We start from the raw sequence: 20696 nt of genomic DNA on the forward strand, positions 1-20696 counted from the left end.
CACAGGTTTGTAGTAATAGAAGTTCACTAATTATATAGAGTAAAGTAAAAAATACACAAATACAAATGCTTTGGTATACAAATAGTACTTTAACATGGTAGCAGAGAGAATTTCGCAAACTGGCCACTGTACTGCTTTTGGTTATCTTATCAGGTTAGGGGTATAAGAGCCTGAATCTATGAATTTTAGAAATAAGAATCCATCACATTCTGTTTAAAAAATATACTAGCTATGCCTAATGAATGAGTCAAGATGCTAATTGTAGTTCAGAGAGTGTTACATTGACTGCTTTGGTATGCTTATATATACACCTGTTTAGCATTACAGTCTTTCTGCAAATTACATTCATGTGTTTGAAACTTTAATTATGACATAGTCTCTTTATCTCATTCTACTTTCAAACTACTTCCAGGACAATCAATTTAGCTATTTCCCAGTTAGTGACCATATAAATCCAGCAGAGCCATACTGTCATATTGTACTAATAGTGAAAGAACCTGGGAAGTTGGCAGAGCTGACTAATTAGAAACGATTAATTTTATAGTGATGGTAGAAACATATGTATGATGTTCTATAAAAGCCCAATAGATGTCACAGTAAATCATCAAGGATTCCTTTTCTTATGTTGCTTCACTCTGTAGAGATGGAGTGTCCTCTATTTTAAGTGAGTGACTCAGCTTTGATCTCCCTTGAGGCCCTCAGTTTTGGTCATTAAATGATTATTTTTAGTTTACATATTTTTGGTACAACATCTAAAGTAATTATACCAAATGCATGTACAGAGAATCAGAATTAGGCTATGCAGATTGTACAACTTATTTTTCCAAGGCATTTAAAGGGTGTAAAACTGGTATTTCAAGAATTATTTTACAACGATAAAAAAGCACTAAAAGCTTATCACCCTTTGAGTTGTCTTTAATGACTGTATTAGGCAACTCAGAATGAAAAGTGACATAGGCAAGCTTCAAAGAAAAACTTGATTTAGATGTAAGAGTGTTAAGCTGCGTACACACTTCCAATTTTTATCGTTGGAAATGAACGATGAACAAACGACGAACGATCGATTGGGCAAAAAGCGTTCGTAAAAAATGTAACCAACGACGCCGACGAACGAGGATAGTCGTTAGAAATGAACGACCGGACCGGCGGATCGGATTGGACGGCGATCGTTGACCATCTATCGTGTGTACGGTCGTTCATTGATCGTCCATGGTCTGAGCATGCGCGGTGAACGAACGTTCGCTCACTTCCTGTGGTGCACGTCACTTCCTGTATCGTTCGTCGTTATCTGTATGTACAGGATCGGTGCTATACGATCGTTCGCAGATATCGTGCAGGATCGTTCGTCGTTCGTTTACCAACGATAATAATTGGAAGTGTGTACGTAGCTTTATACTTAAAAATGATGCCTCTTTACAATTTCTACATTATAATAGATTGATTGTTTTTATTTTGGCAGATATTGTGTATTGGTTTAAGTTTCACACAGTAAATGCGTAGTAATGTAACTAGCACACATGAGATATTGAGCCTGATTTATAAAAGCTCTCCAGCAATCCTGAAATGCATCTGGTTCAGGATTGAAAACATTTGCTAACAAATAGCAAATTACTTTAAAGAAATACATTTCAGGTTTGCTGGATCACTCAGGTTCACTGATGAAAGTGTATCCTCTCCAGCATTACAGAGCTTTAATAAATCATACTAATATAATGATTTACACACATTTCTTTTAGTGCAATGTAACACATAATTCCGCAATCCAACATGCACATGTTCATTCATGGCACCCAAATGCACTAGGGCAACAAATCTCTAACACTTGTCCCATCACACCACAATACTTAGTAACACACTACTATCTGTTGCAGTGTGTACCTATTCTGATGCAATGACAGCATATTTTTTAATAAACTTCCTCACAATATCCATTAACAATTGACATTAATACACTAATGCAATACACCAGAATGATAAAGTGTAAATAGACCCCTTGGCAAGCCATGCTTTCTCCTGCTGAATACATCACTACTGTGTGAAGGGCAACAGAATGAGCTATTCAGAGATTGGCAAACATAAATGTGAAGACTTTGTAAGCCAGCAAGTGTTTTCTCAGCAGTGGGGCAGTGAAGTGTGGGCAGCAAGAGTTGTAAGTATCCCTTTGCTTCATTTATGTACAGATTATTTTTAGAAAGCACTTGACAGAATTGCTTGAAAACAATTTTGTACTTTGTCCTCTCAGGCCACTGATGATCATATTTTGACTGATGCAAATTTCTGTTTCTCCAATTTTCAGGACATGTGCTAGAAGTTATATTTAATTTCCCCTCTGCTGTGGATTAGTTTACAGCAATTGGTAACTGGCATAATGGCCATGATGTCTATGCCCACTAACTATTATATTGCCTAACTGTTATCCTCACCCTAATATTTAACCCTTTCTTACTCTAACCTGAACCCTTGATAATCCCGGCAATTAAACTTCAGTACTTGAGTGATTTAGCTAACCAGAGAAGGGTTAAACCCACTCACAGCAGTAATCGGTATATTATGTTCATACACCATTGTTTTCTATTTTGCTGATAAATGTACTATTTTGTTTAATTCCACAGAATGGGAAATGTTGTATATAATGGAAATGGCTAGATGAACAAATGTAAGTTACAGTTCTAAAAGTTGTGACAGCTGTGCACAACTGAAGCAACAGTATAAATAATAAACATATCTTAGCCTTACTCCCTTTCCATTTCTAATGACAAAGGATATTACCCAGTTAAGTGTTAATGAGGCAGAAGAGACCTATTGAAATACAGGTCATTCTATAGGAGTAGGAGGTTTTCCAAAGTTTGGTTTAATTTACCTGCTTAATTATTTTCTTTGTCCCTAAACAAATGTCAGCATTCTACCCATGGTGTCATTAGTGCTTTTGTGTCTATACAATCTTTTATTGGACCTATTATTCCATTGATTTTACCAGCCTGCCTTTTTCTTTTAGCCATGACCATAACTATAAGCCATCCAAGGTTCAAGAGGACGTCCCACTTAAACTTTAAAAGAATAAACATCATTTGATGAGCCACACAAGTTTCTAAAGTCGCCAGAGAAATAATCAGTCAGTGCAATCGATAGCATGGGTTAGTGACCTGCAATTCCTTTAATAGTGCCCACAGAGGCTTCAGTGTGAATCTGTGGTTAGAATCCTGTTCAGACCCTCTCCAGCCCACTAATTTATGCCTGTGTCAGGATTAAATCCAAGCGATGGGAAAGTGGAGCTAGCAATGAGCAAATTGTCTCAGTAAAAAGCCAATTTAAAAGATCTTTAATCATGTGCTAACATTCCAAGTCAAGGGACAATTCCTAAGTGCTTGGTAATATTATATAAAATTGATAACTTCTAAGCTGTTACTAAATTCTACAGTGATGTATATTAGATAATTAACTGTTATATATCAGACATATTAATTATCAACACACAAACTAAGTAACTACCCTCATAATATGAAATTTGATTGTAGCAGAGTACATTCAGTTTCATTGTCGCATCATATAAAACATCTGCCATTCTCCATTTTGATTCTTTTTAGAGTTAAAAGGGGGTCACATCTTGAAATGTTTCAGTGTTCTGCTGCTGTTTTTATCTTTTAACGTATCTAAACATAATAGATTGAATGTCTGTTTTTAGAACACTGTCATGCTTTTTTTTTTTCTAACTTATTCCCTGTGCTTACACTAAGCATGGGTTTGTATTTTATATTACCTGAACAGAACTTTGTGTATGAATTTCCCAAGCCGCCTAGATTTCAAGCTCGTTCATGCAGGTTCATTTCTTCATTCGGTGTCATTGTTTGTATCTGTCTGTCATTTACAATCCCTATCTAATGTACAGCTCTGCCTAATATGTTGGAACTTTATAAATACAGTTTAATAATATTAAATTTGGGCCTACTTTCCTGTAGGTGAAAATACAACTTAAGCAACATTTTGTGGCATCATGACTTGTCAAATGTATAGCTCGTGGGTCAGAACCAGACCTGGCAACCTGTTTTGTTTGGCCCACATGATGTAATTCTGATTACACCAGTGGTAAGAGACAGAGTGAAGACCGATACTAAGTGAATATTAATTCACTTAGTATCGGTCTTCACTCTGTCTCTTACCACTCATGGACATGTAATCAGAATGTTACCAAGTGTTACTAGGCAACAGAGAACGGTAGACGTGTTTACAGCACATACGTGTGTGGCGGCTTAGCATGTCTCATAGGGTGGGGCTGCGATTGCACTGGAGGTGTCCATGTTTCTACTGCCTAGTAAAAGTGAATTTATTGTTAAATTTAAGCTATGAATCAGCTGTATTTAGATTTAAAGGGCAGATACAAGTTTGAGTATCTTTAATTTCAGTGCAATTTCAGTGGTGTTGGGGTTTGGCAGTAATATTATGTTTTGTGTGAATGTTTTTGTTGTGAATATGGCATCATGGGGTCGGATACCTGCAGTTGCTTAGAGATTTTGGTTAAATATTTTTTTTCTATTATTTTATGTATCATGCAGAATCGTATACTATATAATACATTGTTTACCATATGTTTCAGGTATCTCTGGCCCTGCAAAAAATCTTTAAAAATTAAGTAATCATAATTGTAAATAGCTGCTTTATTTGTAAATTTTATCTTAACAAATTTATTGTATATGTTTTCATAGGTTTACACGTTTTTATATCTAAATCCCATTTTTTTATATATAGAAATTATATAAATGTTATTCTTTATATAAAGTAATACTTTAGTGTAACCAGTTTCACAGAACTTCATGGGTTTAATAACATACATATTAAAAAAACGCTAACCTTTCCTCAAACATGTTGATTTAGTACACAGTAACAGCTTATCTCAGAGAATATTATACTTAGTTATGGTAAATAGGTATGTTAAACTTTGTTGGCTGTCACATTTAAATGAACAGTTTCCATGAGAAAGAATTATTAACTGAAGCTGTGTTTAGTAAGAGTGTTATATAGGTTTGTATTACTTACCTAGAGCGGCTCCTATAATGGTATATTGCAACTGAAAGCCAAATGTTTTAGTGGTTGTGATATTAAGGATATGATTTATGCTAGTGAGCTGAAGTTAAATAGCTGTACTAAGTAATTGCAGTGAATTTAAAGGATTGTGCTTGTCCTATGTAGCATGCCATTTATCACAATACCCCAGGGATGTGTTTACCCACAAACACATGTTCACATTTATGGAGTGTTTATCATAAGTATTTACGTTAGTGCTAGTGTTCTAATGTTAGTATCATCACATATAGAAAGAATAATTAACCTGCAATTCAGTCAAAAACAAAAATTGAAACTTTTGAAAAAATTCACACTTTCTTTTTGCTTTTATAACTCTTAAACATATATTATGATTATTAATTTGATTTTGACTTGCAAGTGTCTAAAAGTAGAACAGATTTAAGAAAATAAAATTTGCTATGTTATAGGCAACAATGCTTTTTATACATAAGTGCTATTTTAAAATGCAATCTTTTATCTTGATTTTTTCTTCAAAATTGCAGCGCATTTCCTGGTAGTGAAGGTACCTAGAATTGTATAGCTGTATTTCTGCAATGTGAGACTTAGGCCACCTCTTCCTCTAACTGCTAGTTTCAGGGGATCTGGAATGAGATTTGATTATGTCACTACTGTGTTGATTACTGTTCTCCTTGCTGGAGGCTCTGATATTAGGAAGCAAAGCTCTCCATTTACTAAAATTTCCACCTTTACAATGGAGAGTGCAGAGCAAGTAATTGTTAGTAAATAATGTGACAAATATCAGCTACAGGGAGATTGTGAACAACACATGTGACTAGTCCTTCTACCCGCTTCTTTTAGGCACAATATCCAGGGTTCCTTAAAAAAATCATTTTCCTTAAAGTGCAAATGCATTTTCTATTCTCCTACTTCAATGCTTTTATCATGGCATGGCAAGAGTTACAATATGACCTACAATTGCAATATGTGTGAATGCCCCTGCTCTCTCCAGCAATTTGCATTATAATGCCATGTTCTAGGGCAATTAACTTGTAAATACAATTTACAAAATGGCGGAATTTCAAAAGTAGAATTTTTAATTTATATCATGAAAATTACTATCTCTTCCTTGGTGAGGAAGAGTTCCTACCTAATAATGCTATCTGTACACATGTGCTATTGACAGCTTGGCTTACCAGGTACAACTGGTTTGCCTTTATTTCCAGTTCATTTTTTCAGTATATCGTTATATAACTTCTAATATGCATGTATGTTTAATTTGAGGAGTGCTTTTAATTAATTCCAAATGTTTACCAGCATTAAACTTCACAGTCAAGTGGGTTTGTTATTCCAATGGTTTGATTAATCAGGGACACATGAGAAGGCCGAATACTTATAATTAGTCAAGCCAGAGAAATGCGTAACAAGTTTATGTTTCATAAGTAGCGTTCTGTTAGCGGGCATTTCGGCACATTTAAAGGTCTTTTAATCATACTGCTACTTCTCCGAGATTCTATATGAACTTAGAATTTTTAAATTACACTTGGCTATATTATTCATAGTGATCAACCGTGTTGACATCACAAAAGTTGTCTGTGGTCTGCTGATAATTGCTTTAGCAGAAAAGGATAATAATATAGCTTGCAACAAAACTAGCAGAAAAAGCTCTGCCTGTAATCATAAGTGGGATCACTTAAACTTCCTGCACTTGGAGGGAGAAATCTGAAAACTATTAATTTGCCTGTGATTAGGAATATATGGTTGGCATATAATGGCCTAACGACAGATCGCTGAAACATTTCACTTGGTGACGATCTGTTATTACATGGGAAGTCTCTTGAGCAGTAAATCTGTCTGGTAAATTTTTTATGCACAGATAAATCTTTATAGCATGCATTGCAACGCTTTAAAAGGTTTGAGAAAAACAAAAAGAATAATGATTTCAGCGGATGCCAAAACTCATTAACCCTGTCATCATATATTGTACAAAATATATTATTCTCATAAATGTCATTCTTAGCTCTCAAATAGAGACTGCGACCAAAAAAAAGCACTGCTATTAACACTAGTTAAATTACTGTTTTACTTATTTTTTAAAAAAGTATGTTTTATTTTAAATAATTCTAAAATAAAATTACAAATGAAATGTGATATCTGTATGCAAACACAAATCTTGTCTTAACACACAAATTGATTAAGGAATACCTGGACAATCTATTTTACATCTACCATCATGTACGTAGCTCATATGAACAGTCCATTCAGGACACCCAGTAAACCAAAAAGTGGTTGATAAAACTTAATAAGGTTATGATGATTTCCTAATATATATATTTTTTTACTGTACAAATTTTAGAGAAAACTGACTGCAAACATTACTTTTATTATGCCCATGTGGGAGGTCAGAGACACAAACTGGAGGTTTTTGCTGCTGAAATCTTTAAGAATGGAAGACTTCCAATTTAATGGTACAGGTAGAGTTGGTCTTAATTTTCAGTGATGGGTCAAGTGGTCAACAAATCATTTTTGCAGACTCTTCATCTGTGCAAGTGCCCTCCTGAACTAAGGAGCTAAATACATTCAAAAGGTAGTGAGGCAGCTGAACTAAGTTTTACTCACTTTCAGAGCAGGGGAGAAGTGAGAGGCATTCTTAATGATGCCCTATGTCCCTCTTCTCTAAATATACAAGAATATTTAATCCTATTCCCTCTTGATGCCAATTTATCTAATTGTAACAGTTTTTTTTTGCTGTCTGACCCCACTTGTATCTACTACCATATATATAAAATAATTTAACCACTTGCATAAAACCACAGGCAGAATGCATAAATAGGATAATATTGCTACTTACATGTGTCTGGTTTAAGATGGCTATTGGTAATTCCAAAATACTGTGGATTTTCGATGACAGGGATCTTTGTCATGCCAATAATTACTGCATCAGGACCTCCTTCTGAAGAGGATGGTGTATTGCTACCATTGGAAATGTGGTGCAGCGGGCTTGCTGAATCATCATCATTACTAATCACAGAGGAGGGACCTAGAAGATAAAAAAATTGCTTTGTTACTTAACAATACTGTACATGAACAGGCAAATCATTAAATGATTCCTTCCAGCAGGCCTGATTAGTGAGCCTGCTCCATACAGCCTAGGCAAGCCACTCTAACAACATAAAGCCTGGACAAAAATGTAGGCAATGGTTAGCATTACTGTCATAATAGGCGTTCTGTATTCCTTTACAAAAGATGTGTATTGTAGCCAGACAACATATGGAAATTGGGTTGTTGGGGCCCTTGAACTTGGATTTAAAATGTAGAATATACATCCTAAAAAATGTTCAACAATGTTTCTAAGGCATCTTCTTCATCACCCCATCCCCTGCTGCTATACCCAGCAAAAATAACCTGTCAAAATGACAGCCTGGAATTGTTAAGTGTTACATAGCAGAAGCGGCTTTCAAAAAGTAGCTACTTCTGTATAAAATGATACTTACATAAAGACTGCAAGTGTCATTGAGAAATACAGTGTTACAATGTATTTACTTTTTATCTATGTTTAGATTAAATGTGTGATCATTGAGCTGTACAGTATATTACATTAGAAGAAAATGATTAAAAATATCTTTAATAAAATATATTTTACCCCTTATTCTCCTTAATTAAATCAGCATATTTAAGATATTTCTACCATTCCCCCTTATCTATTTTTGCTGTTGATTTTTTCTAATTTTTACAATAATTATTTATATTTCTTTGCTTGCACACACTTTATTTTTTTCATAGCTCCACGAAAAAATTAAAACATCAATGCGCTTGCGCTGATCATTTTACTTTCATTTTTAAAAGGAAAGAATAAAGAAGTTCATGTGAAGATTATTTCTTCTAAATGTCATTTCATGTCTGTGGGAAGTCTTACAGTCCACCATCTATATTTTTAAAAATTCTTTACTTTAAAAATTTCAAAAAATTAACAAAAAACACAGGACTGAAGCAAGAACAGGTAGTAAGTTACATGAGTGTTTGTAACAAGTGCAATATAACATCTAAAGTTCAATGAAAAAAATAGTCCAAATGTCCAAGGTTCGAGAAAAACATCAAGTGAATGTGGTACCTAGGATAAGAGAGAGAAGGCATGTGTACATCCTAATTGTATATTCTAACATATTTAGTATCTAAGTATATATTTACATCCTATGTGTAAAATCAATAAGTGGTGGTGGGGTCCAGGTGGACTTGAACGCCGGGCTAAATAGCATTAAACTTTTCTGTACTACCCCTAGCACTAGTTGTACGGTCCTCCATCAACATAATATCACTTATTTTATACATCCATAGCCCATGAGTTAGCCACCACAGTGAGATACCTAATGATGGAGCCTTGTAAGCCTTTTCTGAGATGTTCTGGTGCACCAGAATGAACGCTGGGGTATGTGAAACATGGTTACTTTTTTGAACAAGGGTAATCACTTGATCCTAAAAGGGGCGTAGCTTGGAGCACAACCAGAAAATTAGAAGCATACTCCCACTTGTCCACATCGCCGACATATAATAGGAATGAAAGGAAAGAAACTGATAAGTAACTTGAGTCCTATACCAACAGGATAGAATTTTATACCCCAGTTCCTGAAATTTACTGCTAATTGAGGACTTGTGGATCAAGGTGAGTATTTTGGTTTTCTGTTCTGCTTTCAGAGAGCATCCCAGTTCTTCATTCCACGTTTGGAGAAAGGAAGGGGAATATTGCCTGGGTGCAGCATTGAGTTCTGAGTAGAGGAATGACAATGAGTGTCAGGTTGAGCCTTGCTCTTCACATACTGATTCGAAAACCGTCTTCGCCTCCACCTATATTAAGTGTTTTCCATCAACAGGACCCTGGTAAAATGTTTATCATGTCATGGGATGTCAGAAATATGGAGGTCACATGAGGCAGAATTTTTATAATATTGCGTTTGGAAAGAAGCGTTTGGATAAAAGGTCTATTTAGGTCTAATGTCAAAGGTGTCCAAAAGCTTTGTTTATTGTTTGTTTCCAGTTGTTTATTGTGGTATCAGGCCTCTGTCTGGTCAGAATCATCTGTTATTAATGGTTTTAGGAATAAGTGGATGATTTCATATATGTTTTTTTCAAAGGTATTTCAAAGGTACCTTATACTTAATGTATTTTATTTTACATTGTTAACGTACCTATTTCCAAAATCAGCAGTATGCAATGTATGGGTATTGGTATGCAAATTAACATCTTTAAAAATAATCCCTGGTGCAAGTAAGGCTAAACACACAGGAACAGAGGTCCTCCAAGGAATAATATAATACAGTTAAAGTCTCTTGCCTGCTAGTGTCTGGGGATAAAGAGCTGAAATAGAGTTACGGGAATGCATAGCTTTCTATTTATTTCATGTGGCAATAAACAATGCCTCAGAGAAGGCCTTACAGTGTATCTATACCCAAAACATTTTTAAAGTTTGGATTTTTGGAGCAAAGAAGGATTAAAGCTCCTGTCTCCTATTGCAGCTGGAAGCTTTGCTGGAGAGATTTCCTCACTCCCTATCCTGTAAAAAAGGTCACTACAGAACAGGAAGTATAGGAAACTCTAAAAGCCACACTGAGTACAAATCCTTTCAGTAGGTAAAAGCTACAATGCCGCCAGCTTTATATTGTTGTTCATGTACCTATTGCAGATTTCCTCACAATAGTAGTAAAATCTGACAGTGGTTCTATTTTTTCTCATTCTGTCCAAAACCAGAAAAAGGATTTATATATAAATATGCTTTTATTGACTTTGGTGCTTTGAGAAATTACTCCACAGTAATTTGCTGTACAATGGTTGTAGATACTAAGGCCAGTAAGGCCTTGTTATAAATTTCCCTCACTGTCTGTCCTAATGGCAATGGTCATACCAGACTAGAAGTAAGGGAATTTAATGTCTGTGTTGCTGTAAGAGTGTTCTACTCACTTCCAGTCTAGTAAAACATTGGCACCAGGACAGGAAGCGAAGGAAATATTAATTTAACTTAGCCCTGAATAGTGTAAAAAAACCTAACCGTGTTCCTTTTCCAACTTGTTTGCTTGACATAGGCAGCTACAGTTTTGGTACAAATGTTTGTCTCAGAAATATGACATAGTTACAAATAGACAGTCAACAATTTTTATATTGAAAAGAAAAACAAGAAAAACTAAACATTTGTAATGAATAAGAAAAGAAAGTAAAACATAACTCAAATAAATGTAACTATAGATTGCAAATGGTTGCTGTGGAAACATTCTGCTTCCTGCTTGGTTTGTCATGTCTGAACTCTATGCGGTCAATGACTACATAAGCTTTCTGCAAAGCTTTTGATAAATGGACCCAATCATGACGCATGCTGTTAAATGCTTGCTTATTTGACAAATTAGCTGTTTTACATGAAATCGCCTAAATTCCATTCCCTTAATGCACCAACTAAATCACATTACAGCCAGGGACATGAGGATGATGCTAGCTGAGGAGCAGAATACCCAGGAATCACAAATGAGAAAACAATTTTCTGAAATGGAATTTTAAAAAAAGCAGATTTCTGCTGACAAGCAGCCGTGGCATGCCCTCTTATGAATCATGCAGGCAATAGAAAGAGTGCAAAATCTCTGCTTACACTGATTAAATGAGGTCACCTAATTACTTGTCAAAATGATCTAAATAGCCAGATTTTGACACCTTTTATTGACTGTCGAGTATGTCATTCCTGTGACTGAAAATATTCATAGTATCTCATCATATTATATATACACTGTAATATGTTTTGTTCTAAGAGTAAGGCCTCTTTCTGATGTGCGGTGTAAAACCATGTGGTTACCTGCTCCCAGAGGCTGCCAATCTCCAACAAACAGCACCACCATCAGACCCCCTTGTTCCAAGGATATACTCTACATCACTTCAAAGGCTTTTCAAGCATCTGATTTAATGTCTTCTCATCATTTAATCACCGCAATGATTCCTTTTGAATCTCCCTGCTTCTAATCTTGCACTCCGATGTCCACAAGTCCCCTGAGGAAGCCAATATAGGCAAAACGCGTCAGGACATAACATCTACCTCTCCTTATACCTTATTTATACTTGCTTAGTAATCATTGTCTAGTTTTCACACCCCCACTGCATTTTGATTCACCATTGGTTTTTCAATATTTTGCTGCACCTTACCCTGTCTTTTCTTGTTTCTTCATTTACCTACTCCCAGATGCGTCTCAGCTAATTCATGCTAACTCATCCTATTTACTAAATACTAAATTAACTAATATTAACTAAAAAACTAAATCTTCAAAATGTTCACTTTCTTTACCCAACTCATTTTTTATTCACCACAATGTTTTTTCTAAATCACTAGTAAGTAAACATCTTTTAATCCTGTCTTTGTGGATTGGATCCTAAAACTTCATAAATGCAACAGGCATGGACATTAGAGGCTGCTGTGCCAGTTAATTAAGAAGAAGTTAGAACTTTAAAAAAAAAATTAGCAATTAGTAGCAACTGGGGAAAGGCTTTTTGTTATTGCATAGTATATACACTGTGACTTAATGCATCAAAAATATTTTGTTTCACATAACATTTGGACACCAATGGAATATTTAAATATATTTGTGATCAGTATTACAGTGCTGCTGATATCCAAAATGATGTGCATACCTGTAATTGACAGTAAATTGAACAAGTGTCATTAAAAAAACCTTGCTTTCTCTTAATAAATAATCTAAAGAGAGTCTTAAGGATGAGAACTTATGCCATTTATATCACCTATACACAGACAACTTTTCCCATTGTGGTATCAAATTTGTCTGTTTTTGCATCATAATTAGAGATGACAGAATTGAAAAATAGATTCAGATTGGCCCCTAGCTGTTCAAGGTTTCTAAAATTGAATAAAGAAACCATTCCTAATAATTTTTAACCAAAAATGATCATTTTAAATTTTTTTTAATTTCAACTTTCAGAATCCTTAAATCGCTCAGATTTCTTGGCCAATCCAGCTAGATTCAGTCCAAATAGATTTTTTTCTGTTCCGTTTATCCTGGACAACACAGGCACAACTAGTTCTAGTATCCTGACATTTTACAAAATGAGTACATAACACACATTGTATAATTATCAACTAACGAGCTTCAAGATAATTTAGGTTCGTGGAAACAGCCCTAATAGATAATAGATGAATCCTATATATTGATCTATGCTTTCCTTCAGTGTGAAACTGGAAGGGGTCATAGATACAAATGACAGTGTGATCTTTGGGCAATAGAAAAAGGAAAAAAAATCACATGCACTAACTGTACTCTGGATATTATTGCACTGACTAAGCAGATGCAGCAACCTGCTGCTTCATTAACATGTATAATGTGTAGAGTAAAATCAATAGTAAAGCAGATGGTAGATTCATTAGTTGCTGAATACTGAGACATGAAGATGACATGGGTCACCAACAGTAACAAGACTCAAGACATTGTCATGGAAATCTGATACATTTTATTAAAGTTTAATAGCAATAGACAATCGTGGAAAAAAACACCCTAGGCTACTAAACAAAAAAGAGAAAGTTCACATAATCAGGATTAAAAAAGCGCAATGCAACATGTGCAAAGTGTAGCAACCCATTACAACCAAGCAATTTATCTCCTTTTTACGTGAATGCAACAGACTGAAATCCAACATCTCACTGCACTTTGTTTCTCTATATTAAAATTGGAAAATACCAGACTACGACAATTGATTCAGTACAAACAATCCTGATATTAGCTTAAAAATTACCTTTCAATCATTCAATGAGGGACATTCAATGAGGGACCTTCAAAAGACCACTTTTTCATCGATTACACATATCTATTGGTGGTGCTTTTCAGAATAGATCTCAACAACACACTCTATATGCACCTAAAGCATACATTTTAATAACTTTTCAAATTAGGATGTGTCACAATATACAGAAATAATATAATTGAAAAAAAACTTCATTAAAAGCAGTGACTTTGTAAAGGTTGAGATGATGTCACCAGCCTTCTTAAGACTCAAGGAACAATTTCCTCTTTTATTTGACCCCACCCCACCCCCCATGGTGCAACATTTTACCTTTGTCACATGGTGAACATTGGCAGGGAGGTATGAGTAAATAAAAGCAGCATCTTTGCTAAGGCTAGGGTGATGTTATAAAGCAGCTAAATGCAAGAAGAAGCACAAATTCCCTAGTGCCCATTCAATGATTCCTTTGTAATAACATTTATACCTTTGTAGCAGGTATAGAATGGAAAGGTATGGTGAGAAGTGGCAGCAAGGGCTAACCTGGTTGAGACTTTGGCTCTGATTTATTAAAGCTTTTCAAGGCAGGAGAAGATAACTTTTATCAGTGAAGCTGGGTGATCTAACAAATCTGGAATGGATATATTTTAAAGACGCTTGCTATTTGCTAGCAAATGTTTTGATTCCTGGACTAGATCCATTCCAGGTTTGCTGGATCACACAGCATCACTGATGAAAGTGTATCTTCTCCAGCCTTGAGGAGCTTTAATAACTCAAGGCCATTGTGAGCAAAGCCAGGAACTGCAGCGTATGGTGGGGCATAGCATGTGTTACCAGTTATCCCCCATCTAAGTTATGGAAGCTACATGCATACACTTTACATGACAAAATATAGCAGTACCTTTCTTTTTACACACTAGTAGAGTCCTTTCCTATGAAGACTTCACTTTCTTCATAGGAAGCATTAGAAGCCACATCAGTTACCTTGAACCTACCTCATTTCCTGTCTGATTTAGAATTGATAAAAGTAATTCATAATTTGGGTGAAAATGGCTAGAGTTCAGCTTTAGGAAGAGAGGAGACACATATTGCCCTGAATTGTTCAAACTGGTCATCATTTTTTGCTGTTACTGCTGAAAAGTTTAGTACACAGTTAGTTGATGTAGATCAGGCACTATGCTGCAATGCATATCTGTTGGCAAGGTGAGTCTGGAGATTTCCACAGGTTGCTCAACTGCTAGACAGATGACAGAGGTGTTGCTCCTTTGCCGATGGAAATGCAGAAGAATGTTACTCATCAGCGAAAGAGCAATACCTTACTCATCCATCCAGTGAGGGTACAACTGCGAATACTTCTCTGCTCTGCCCTATCTATCATAGTGTTCCTGTGACTGGCGGGTCAAATCAAGCAAGAGTATCACAATTACTTTTTTCCAATGGTACTGGCTGTATTGGCACTGATGCCAGCAAGGGTACAGCTAGACCAAATGTAGCATTGAAGTGCAATATATTCTAGCCAATGGAGGCAAAATTTGTCAGAGGTGTGTAGCAGACGTAATATTATTAACTTATATTAATAAGTTAATAACTCATATGCTTCTTTTAAATAATGTGGACACTTAGGAGAAATTATATGAATATAATACATTTTACATTAGATTGAATCTTATGAATCCATATTTTATTTGACTCTAAACTTCATCATTGCATCCAGGCAGAAGCACGTGATATTTTAGGGAATACAACTAATCTTTGTCAATTTACCAGTAGATCTGGTAAATTGGTTTGATCTGAGTAGTGAAAATCATTGTAAACTTTGTTTAAAACCATTTATGACTAAGGTTGATGTGTAATGGCCTTATGGGAAGTCACCTGTAAAGCCACTATCTATGGCTCAAGGCCAATATGAATGTCCAACTCTTGCTGCGATGGCAGCTAGTCTTCTTTGGATAAATCCAGGTTTTTTTCCCAGGTTGGATCTGATTGGCGTTGTACTCCAATATATAAAAAATGCAAATAAATCTCGTGAAATGTTCATGGTAATGTTCGGCTAATGGCAGTTAAACAATAATGTAATGAAGCTCCTGAACTCAAATAAGGGTAAGGTGCTTAATTCATATCTACTGTACAGCAGGTTCTTACAGTCTGCAAAGTAAGAAATTAATGACAGTCATAAAGCAGTGAAGTTTCTGAAGAGACTATTTATAACAGTAGTGGGACAAATGATATAACCACTTCTGATCAATGATGAATTTATGAGCTTTCAATATTGTCAGCTACAAGGGTCCGATTAGTAATGATAATGAAAAAACTAATGAAATTAAATCGGGACAGATCACCTAAATATTCCACAGAGATACATTAGGGACACAGTAAGAAGTTGTAACATTTGTTTTTCTTGCTTACCATGTTTCCATTAGCTATACATTTTGGGGGGAAATCTTCCATGATTAGGTACATGTAGTCTCTGGGTTACATACGAGATAGGAACTGAAGGTTTGTTCTTAATTTGAATTTGTATGTAAGTCGGAACAGGTACATTATTTTAATAAATGCAATTAGGACAGATCTTTATGGATCCTAGACATTCATTAACCTCTGGAGCAAGCTGCGCTTTAATATGCAAAAAGAAACAACTGCAGAGTTTGTCTTGGTCATTAAAGAGTTACAAGAGGCTGCAGAAAGAGCCCCCTAAGATCACCCACAACCCCAGCTGTGTTTAGCAAAAGATTTCTTCTGCAAGTCAAGCAAACCACCCCCCCCTGCACACAGCAAGCGGGTAAGCCCCGTTCGCATCCAGGAAGCGTCCGTATGTCAGATTTCCTTAGCCCGGGGACTACCTGTATTAGACATTACCAAATACTTACAAAAGAAAGATACATTTAAGATCCAATGTGCAAGAACATATCTTTACCTTTTATTGCTCAAGATATAGCTGAACATATTTTTTTCAACCTGTAATATTTTTATATTACCATTATACCTTTTCTGTGATTCTTCAAATTGTTTGTTATGAACCTGCATTTTTAAAATTTTGCTGGTGACTACTGTTGACCAATACATACAAACGCTTCTATATTAACATAGCAAAATATTTGTTACAATTAACATAACTAACCCTGTTGGCTGTTGGCACTCAAGACATTTTACATTTTTTAACCCTCAATTCACATTATTTCCCTATAAAAATCCAGTCTGCTTTTTTTTGGAATAACAGAAAAGAATTATATTTAGGCATTTACCAGTAATGTGTATGAGTATTAAAAATAGGACGGCTTGGCCATGGTGGGAAAATGTGTTTCCAAGAAGCACCCACCATCCCCCTGCATCACATCTCTTTGGGGCACCTGACTTTCATACTTTTGCTACACATAGGCAATGGAATGTGTGGGCTTATCCTGTAAATTGCCTTTCAGCGTTGACATGGCATTGCCTTGCCAATATGACGCTCAAAGGTGCATAGAAAGATGAACAGCAGTCCCCCTCTAAGGCGAGGAACTGTCCAGTGAGGAATATCTTGAGTGTTTTTTTGCTGTTCTGGGGACCGACTCATCCAGCACATTATACTGGTGGGCCACATGGTGCCCCATGTGTAAACTTCATGGTTTCTAGCCTCCTGCACCAGACAGGTTAGCTCCATGCTCCTACAAACAAAGAAAATATTTTCAGGTATTTTCCTTTTGTTCTATCTTTAGTCTCCCTGAGACTTGCTGACAATAGGGACTGATTTCAGGCTTTGCCCACACACTACAAAGTAGAGGTCCTGCTAAATAGGCTGAAGGCAGCAGACTTTGATGAGTTTCAAAGGGTCATGACACGGGTGTCCAGCAAGATGAAAAATATTGCAAAAAAATCCTCTGTCTTTGTCTTATGGATTCAGAAACTGGAGTGGGACAGAAACTCTTGCTAACACCAGGCTCATCTGTATCAACATAGCTTTTGCGAGTTTTGATGTGCCAGGTAGTTTGGCATTCTCTCCTACAAAGCTGTATGCAAATATTCTTGCAGTGTGATGAATATATTTTCAACCAGTCCATGTGTCTCCCCACCATTACTCCCTGGAGGTCTGGATTATACACCAGGTATTTAGAGGAATGGCAGCCCTTATTGACCATGGCGTACACAGTCACTTCCTCTTGGGATCAGTCTGTGTTGACAGATGTATTAGAGGGGACACCCCCTTCTCCTTCCTTGTATCATCTCTTTCTTCCCCCACTGCTATCTGTCCATCTACTCTTTTCTTTCTTTCTTTTTTTCCTATCCCTCTAATAGTTAACTTGCCTTCTCTGTCCCTTCTTTTGCTTTTCCTCTCCATCTAACCCACTTTTATTTCCGTATTCCTTCTTTTCTTTCCTCTTCGTTTTTCTTATGTGAAAAAAAAATAATATATTGCTTCTAGTCTGAATAGAAATGAGTATTAAAAGTCATGGTCCTTTTGGGAAACCAGGGTGCATATGGTGGCAGGATGGGTAGAAGCAACACTTTTCCTCTCACCTTCAACCTTCCAGCTTTCTTGGATCTCTTGAAATTAGAATTTAGAATTTTTTTTGTGTAACACTGATGTTCTTGTGTGCTATAAAAAATGGGGGGAGGAGAGCTTTCTTCTGAAAGTTTTTAGAATGAGAAAGGCTATTTCATATCTACTCTTCAGATTGCTGGTTGGTTGTGACTTTATATCTGTTTTGTGAATGGTATGGTTTTACATTTGCTCATTCAATGTAACCCCCTTCCTTTCTGCTAAATAATGTTATATAAAAATTAGACATTGATTTTTATACATAATTAGATGATTAGGCTGAACAAATCCTTACTCAATAAATTAATATATATATATATATATATATATATATATATATATTCCTTTTGTAAATCAACCCCACTGATTTTACCAGTCTCTTTGATTTTTATGTAGTCAAGGTTTTATTGTAAATGTTATGAATACCATACATAGGTGTGGTTAAATTATTACTTTGGGACATCTAATAATATTTAAAAATCCATCTATCCTTGTGTTTCTTTTGTGGAATAACCTCCTGTGGCTTGGGAACAAAATCTAAATGTTGTCAAGAACCAGCAGTATACACAACTTATAGACTCATCAATCTTAGTCCTACACTCTACTCACAACATGAGATTTTTAGAGATCAGTCAAAGAATGGAATTTTGTATCCATGTTAAATGCCTTCTGTCAGCACTTGCTAAGTAGAAGAACCCTCGGGTGGGTGAAAGATGAGACCACACTAAACACAAGATCATATATAAAAAGGAAATACTCAAAGCTCAAGCAAGCTTCATGTCCTTGTCTCGAAAGTTTTAGTTTCAGGGCAAAAGTCTCTGAAAGAACACGGTTTTAGTAGAAAACATGCCTATACTGTAAACTTACCTTTACAATATCCTGCTTATGTAAACAGGCAAAAAAAGAATCAGGATATTGAGTACATATATCTATGTGAATCAATCTCTTAACTGAAAACAACCTAAAATGAATATATTAATGCTCTCCTTTTTAGCACCTTCTGTAAAACACCTTAGTGATTTAGCGTCCAGTAAACTAGCTCTTCCTAAGCCTCATCTTCCATTTCATCAATCTCTTTATAATCTGACCATATTACATCTCTTCTTTTATTTCCATATGCCACCTGGGACCTCAGATCTTACAACAGTCCATATATCTCAACTATACATATTACTAGAACTTACTTCTTTTCTCCAGTTGTCTTCTCACATATACCTGTTCTATATAATTTACTACCATGGATAATTTGATGGTTGTTTTATTTTAAACTTCAAAGTACCATTTTTTCAAACGTAAACTCCTAAAACATGCCTAGACATCGTATAATATATACCATTTTAAGGTCCATTTTTTCCTACTTTCAATGGAAACCTATTATCCTCGACCCCATCCTTTTAATGCAATCACATATTACCAGCTCACCAACTTCCAATTATTTGAATCTTTGGAAAGAGTCTTCCTTAGATCATGTTTTGTGCTGCATTAATGCCAAATTAATAGGCTTTAATAATTGCAAACAGCTGGTTTTCTGTATAAATAAGCAGTTTCCTTTGGATGATATTCTCTTGCTGGGAAGATTCTTCTACCTCTTGTGGCATACTGAATATATATTATGTTAATCCTTTTAGGTTTATTTTGTGACTTTTATACTGTGCTGCAGATATTATTTTCACTCCAGCTATTTTCAAATTCTGAATTGAGTGGGAAAGAATTAGTTCTGTGAGGTTTTTCACTTCCGTGTGACCCACTTTAGAATACTTACTGGACTGCCTTTTTAACAATTGCTTGAAATAAAGAATATGGTTTTGTTTCAACATTGCCATGTGATACCTATGCCAGCACTGACAAGGCAACCAACAGCTTTGTTTATTAAACTTTCCTTGTTTGATATAATGGAAGGATTGTTTCCTTCCCTTTATGGAAGTACATGTAGAAGAAAAGGACACTTCACATAAAATACATTACAAAAGTGTAGATTGTTACAAAGTGGTAAGTTTGTACATGTTGTTGTGAAGTAGGTCAGAGGTCTTCTTGTATGAATTTTAAGTTATCTAATTATACATAGCTCATTGTAAATGCTCTGTTGTTTCCTTACCTAGTCCTGTATTAATACAATGCCCCTGATTCATCAAGCAGAATCGGATTATCGCTCGCGCATTCGTATTAGCGATCCGGAATCGTACGCGGTTGCGCTATTCAGCAACGGGAAAAAGCTCACGCATGGAGCCGCGCTTATCCGACAGCTTTTTACTGGCGATCTTGCATTAAAAGTCACTGTTCCCCTAAAAAATCATTCTTTGTAATGGCACACACATTACCCATAGCCCTAAAAAAAAATGTTTGCGCTGTTTAAATGTTTTTAACATTTATGTGCGCTAAGAAAAAAGCATATTTTTAAATCACTAATTTC

General features: G+C 35.6%; 1 protein-coding gene across 3 annotated transcripts in view; it reads right to left on the reverse strand.

Annotated features, from left to right (window-relative positions):
* Nucleotides 1-20696, reverse strand: part of NTRK2 (neurotrophic receptor tyrosine kinase 2) — a 143744-nt gene that overhangs the window by 38882 nt on the left and 84166 nt on the right. For all 3 annotated transcript variants that reach the window (XM_072404084.1, XM_072404083.1, XM_072404085.1), the window contains one exon: nt 7868-8056. In XM_072404084.1, coding sequence (XP_072260185.1) covers nt 7868-8056 — 189 coding nt within the window. The remainder of the gene's footprint in view (nt 1-7867; nt 8057-20696) is intronic.

Source organism: Pyxicephalus adspersus, chromosome 3, assembly GCF_032062135.1.
Source record: "Pyxicephalus adspersus chromosome 3, UCB_Pads_2.0, whole genome shotgun sequence".
Lineage (NCBI taxonomy): Eukaryota > Metazoa > Chordata > Amphibia > Anura > Pyxicephalidae > Pyxicephalus > Pyxicephalus adspersus.